At 49.0% G+C, this 5000-nt stretch overlaps 1 protein-coding gene across 2 annotated transcripts in view; it reads right to left on the bottom strand.

Annotated features, from left to right (window-relative positions):
* Positions 1-5000, bottom strand: part of akap13 (A-kinase anchoring protein 13) — a 93084-nt gene that overhangs the window by 28492 nt on the left and 59592 nt on the right. For both annotated transcript variants that reach the window (XM_062547338.1, XM_062547337.1), the window contains 3 exons: positions 3034-3401; positions 1908-1967; positions 958-1017 (listed from right to left, as the gene is read on the bottom strand). In XM_062547338.1, the coding sequence (XP_062403322.1) occupies positions 958-1017; positions 1908-1967; positions 3034-3401 (488 nt within the window). The remainder of the gene's footprint in view (positions 1-957; positions 1018-1907; positions 1968-3033; positions 3402-5000) is intronic.

Consider the following 5000-nt stretch of genomic DNA (forward strand, 5'->3'; position numbering starts at 1 on the left):
TTGCTCAAGGGCACATTGGTGGAAGCCGGGTATTGAACCCACAACTTTCGTGGCTACTGCACGCTAATCCAGCTCCTTAACCATACTACTGACACTACACTACCACCACCCCGACATCCATAAACCTTGGCTTTACTATGATCTAACCATACTATTTTTATGCGAGCAGATGAGTACTTCACAAATGCAGTATATGCGAGTGGTTACCAATGTCACCCAGGCAATGCAATACACACACACACACACACACACCTTTAATCTGATCTAACCATACAATTATTCACCAATGCAGTACAGTAGATGAAAGTTTCCTCTCTGTTGCCAATGTCACCCAGGCAACACAGCACACACACACAGACAGACAGACAAACAGTCTCATCTGTCTCACCAACTGATATATACACAGATCCACACACACACACACACACACTCTCACCTGCGAATAAGTCCTGTAGTCATGTTAAATAAGCTATACAGTTAATTCTGCTGGCCAGGACAGTGTGGGGCACTGCCCTCTCTGCGTAATGGACTAGAACACACTGCCCTTCAGCAGACCAATGTGCGCAGCTCACAGCAGGAAGCAAGCACGCTTCTGACAGGACACACTGAGGTTAACCAGTGCAGATTAAAAAGGTGAAGCTGCTCCTGCAAGCACTAAAATCTGACCTACAAATTGTACACATACACATGCACACACACAAACATACACAAATGCAAGCACACACACACGCACAACACACTCTCACACACACACACACACATGAACACATACACCTTAACAGGCAGTGTTGCATTAAACACATTTAACACTCAAAACATGCACTTGAACATGTACAGGTTCAAAGACACATGATACACTTACATGTGTGTACAGGAAACGTGAATCACACACAGACAAACACTAGCTCTCTCTATCTCTATCACTCTCTCTGCACAGTCTCTCTGCGTGAGGCCTACCTTCTGTTCCCGATCTCCTCCACTGCTGGACGGAGGATATCTGAAGGACACCAGCTCACACTACACCCAGGAGGAGAGGAGAGGAGAGGTGATGGGTAGGGGGGTGGATGGAGGGATAAATAGATAGAAGGGGACAGAGAAGAGAGAGTGATGGAGTGATAGAGAGGGGTGAGAGTGAAAGGAGAAGAGAGACAGACAGGGGAGTGAGGGGAGAAGAGAGACAGACAGGGGAGTGAGGGGAGAAACAAACAGAACTCCGTAAAACCACAGTGGGAACAGGGCAGGCATGCAGACAGGTGGTTGGACTGAGGTGCACACACACTAAGGCGGGGATCACACTAGCCAGCGACAAGCGGCAGGTTTCCTATTGTTTTCTATGGTTCGAACGCTGGCGTACCCATGGGCACTCGGACCCATAAATGGTACGGGCGCTGTAGCCTGCTGCGCCACAGCGCCCCCGAGATTGAATGTTTTGGATGTATTATTATGGTCTGAGCGTTGCGTTACGCTTGCCACTGCCGCTTGCCGCTGGCTAATGTGATCCCCGCCTAAGACACTGGGGGATCAACACGCTGGAGATATGAATACGGGAGACATGAATACTAGATCTAGGAAAACTGGAGAACTACATGCTGGGGATCGCCAGCAGTAAGTCCAACAAGCTCTAACACAAGAAAAAAAAACTGTTTCCATTGCTTAGAGCAAGATCTGGTGGAGTGTGAAGCAGGTTTAGGGAGGCCTCTAGCTGAGAGAACACTGGAAACATCTCTGTGCCAACAGGGCCGAAGGGTTACAAGGACATCTCCTCCGTCCCTGCAAAGTCTGAATGGAAAAAGGCAACAACGGAGAGAGAGAGAGAGAGAGAGAGAGAGAGAGAGAGAGAGAGAGTGGGGGAGGGAACAGAGGATGCAGAGAGAAAAGAGACGGAGAAAGAGAAAGCTCTGTCGTACCTTCTTCTGTGGCCCGTGGTCTTAGCAGCCCTGCCTGCACCAGGACTGCGTACAGCAGCGCTAGAAACGAGAGATAAGGGGGGTGGTTAGCCTGAGCCGGAGAGACAGCTCGAACAAAGCAAATGCAAGCTAAGTGAAATGTGTTGCATCAGACAGAGTGATTAAAAGATTTAAGGTGCTGCCAAAGGGAGCATCAAACAAGTTATGTCTAGCACATCCATTCTCTGCAATGCACAAGTTATGTCTAGTACATCCATTCTCTGCAATCCACAAGTCATGTCTAGCATATCCATTCTGTCCAATGCATTCTAAGGCCATCAGTCTTTTCTATTCGCCACACCCTGGTAAAGCTGCTGCACTTTCACTAATGTGCAATACATAGTCACGCATCATCACATAGAGCTTAGGCAGGACGTTCAATGAGATGTCTACGGATAGGACCATTTTAAGAGCTACAGTATAAACACTTCTCTTCTGCTAAAAGGTAGCTGTGGCATTTACCATGGAGTTCCTGCTCAACACAAACTGAGAATATGAAAACCAAGAGGTACAAATCGATGCATAGATGCACACGCACACACACACACACACAACGCAGACCACCACTGCGAGCCAAATGCGTTGTGTGTGGTGCTGTTCTGTGGGGTGTGCCATAATTGTGGCCTGTGGTTGTGTGAGCGCTCCATGGATGTGTGCAAGGTGTGGATGTGTGTTGACTCTGTGTTTTGGTGCTACGTGTGCCTCCTGTATTGTGTGGTCTGCGGTTCTCCTGGGCATGCGAGAAAGGTGTAAACCACCCGTGTTCTGCAGGCTTATCCCATCGGTGTACTCCACAAAGATGATGGATGATGGAAAACACAGAGGAAAATTCCAAAGCGAGCCTTGTCCAAACTCGGATTTGAAGCCTCGGGTGCAAGAGGGCTTTCCAAGGACTGACTCAACACAGGGATCTGGCTGACTCAAACACTTCCGTGAGGTGCCGCCCTGACTGAGCCTGGAGCAGGTGTGATGTGGTCTGTGGTTTAGTAGGTGTGTGTGTGTGTGTGTGTGTGTGTGTGTGTGCGTGTCGCGAGCATGTCTCTGGGGCGTGTTTCTTTGGTGCGGGCGAAAAAAACACGCGCTTCACCTGTTGCGCTGGGTGGCGTTGGTCTCTGACCCCTCTGCGGTTGCCGCCGCGGGCCCTTTGCCCGGCCCCCAGCTGTGGCGGCGGAAGGGCGAGAGCGGGCGCATGGCCGGGCGCAGCAGGGCCGAGAGAGCGGGCACCTCCGTCACGCGGTCCTTGCGCTCCAGCTCCTCCAGCTCCGCGGAGACGGGCGAGGCGGGCGAAGTGGGCGCGGTGCCCGCCGTGCCCTGCCACGAGTCCGTCGAGCTCCAGCTGGCCCGGGCGAGAGCGTCCGTGGGGTCACGGCGGGGGGCGATGGGGGGGTCCTCTGCGGAGGGAGTGGGCGAGGACACATCGCTGCCACTGTCCACTGCTGGAACCATCGTCTCCACCTGTAACGGACGACAACCAGTGAACCATCAGAGCTGGGTACCGTAGATAGACAGTGAACCATCAGAACTTTATAGAGTAGAGAGTGAACTATCACAACTTTATAGAGCAGGGAGTGAACTATCAGAACTTTATACAGTAGAGAGTGAACTATCAGAACTTTATAGAGCAGAAGAGTGAACCATCAGAACTTTATAGAGCAGAGAGTGAACTATCAGAACTTTATAGAGCAGAGAGTGAACTATCAGAACTTTATAGAGCAGAGAGAACCATCAGAATTGGTAGAGTAAACAGAGAGTAAACTATCAGAACTTTATAGAGCAGAGAGTGAGCTGGGGTAGAGAAGGCCGTGCTGAACGATCAGAACTATCAGAAGAGGTGAGTGGACAACCACAGCTGGCTGCAATAATGGCAATGCCATGACAAATGTGCTGGCTTTGATTAATAGCTTTTAGAGTGACAAACTAATCGGTCGTTTAGAGTTGACTTTAGATAAAGAGTTAACACTGAGGCTTTATGCAATACTCTAAATGGCCTAGACTGGGTTTGAACCTTACTGGCAAACCAAGTACTGGCAACCAGCTCCGATACACACACGCTCTCTCGCTCTCTCTCTCACACACACACACACACACACACACACAGACATGCTGTAAGAGTTCTTTCCAGCCTCATAAAGGTTATATAAGAGCCAGGCGCACCCATTTGGGAGCAGAGGGAACACATCATTGCCATCATTACGCCAGAGTGGGAGAGAACAGAACCATCATGAGCACATTCACTTTCTGTGTGTGTGTGTGTGTGTGTGTGTGTGTGTGTGTGTGAGTGTGAGTGTGAGTGTGAGTGTGAGTGTGAGTGTGAGTGTGAGTGTGAGTGTGAGTGTGAGTGTGAGTGTGAGTGTGAGTGTGAGTGTGAGTGTGTGTGTGTGTGTGTGTGTGTGTGTGTGTTTGTTTGTTTGTGTGTGTGGGGGGGGGGGGGACATAATGAGAACATAAAAATCTTGAACTCTCTCTATAACTCTCAGTGAGTGTGTGTGTGTGTGTGTGTGTGTGTGTGTGTGTGTGTGTGTGTGTGTGTGTGTGTGTGTGTGTGTGTGTGTGTGTGTGGGACCAAGTGCGTGTTTGGGCAAGAGCCATGGGCGGACTCCTAGAGTGAACAGATGCCTTGACAGAGCACTGCTAACAAGTAGCTGGCCATTACAACACAAACTTCTAGAACAATTGCCCGCTCCTGCTCCAGAGAAAACATCATTCTCTCCAGAGGCTTTCCAGCGTGCACACCACAAACACATGGGTACTACAGTATCTCCAGTTCATAATGGCATGTGCTTGTGTTTGTACAGCACAAACATGTCTGGTGTGGTGTGGAATGTGCATATTTGTTTGTCTATTGTTTGTGTCTGAATGTAATTCCTTGTAAAATAGTTGACATAGTAAATCACTTTGGATCAAAAAAGTGTCTGCTAAATGTGATGTGATGTAATGTAATGTAATGTAATGTAATAATGTGTAGATATGCACCTATGTATTTATACTATGTGTGTTGGTATTATGCACGTTGGTTTCAGCTATTTGCATTTGTTGGTCATGTGTGATAGTATT

The sequence above is a fragment of the Sardina pilchardus genome, chromosome 10 (genome assembly GCF_963854185.1).
Source record: "Sardina pilchardus chromosome 10, fSarPil1.1, whole genome shotgun sequence".
Taxonomy (NCBI): Eukaryota; Metazoa; Chordata; class Actinopteri; order Clupeiformes; family Clupeidae; genus Sardina; species Sardina pilchardus.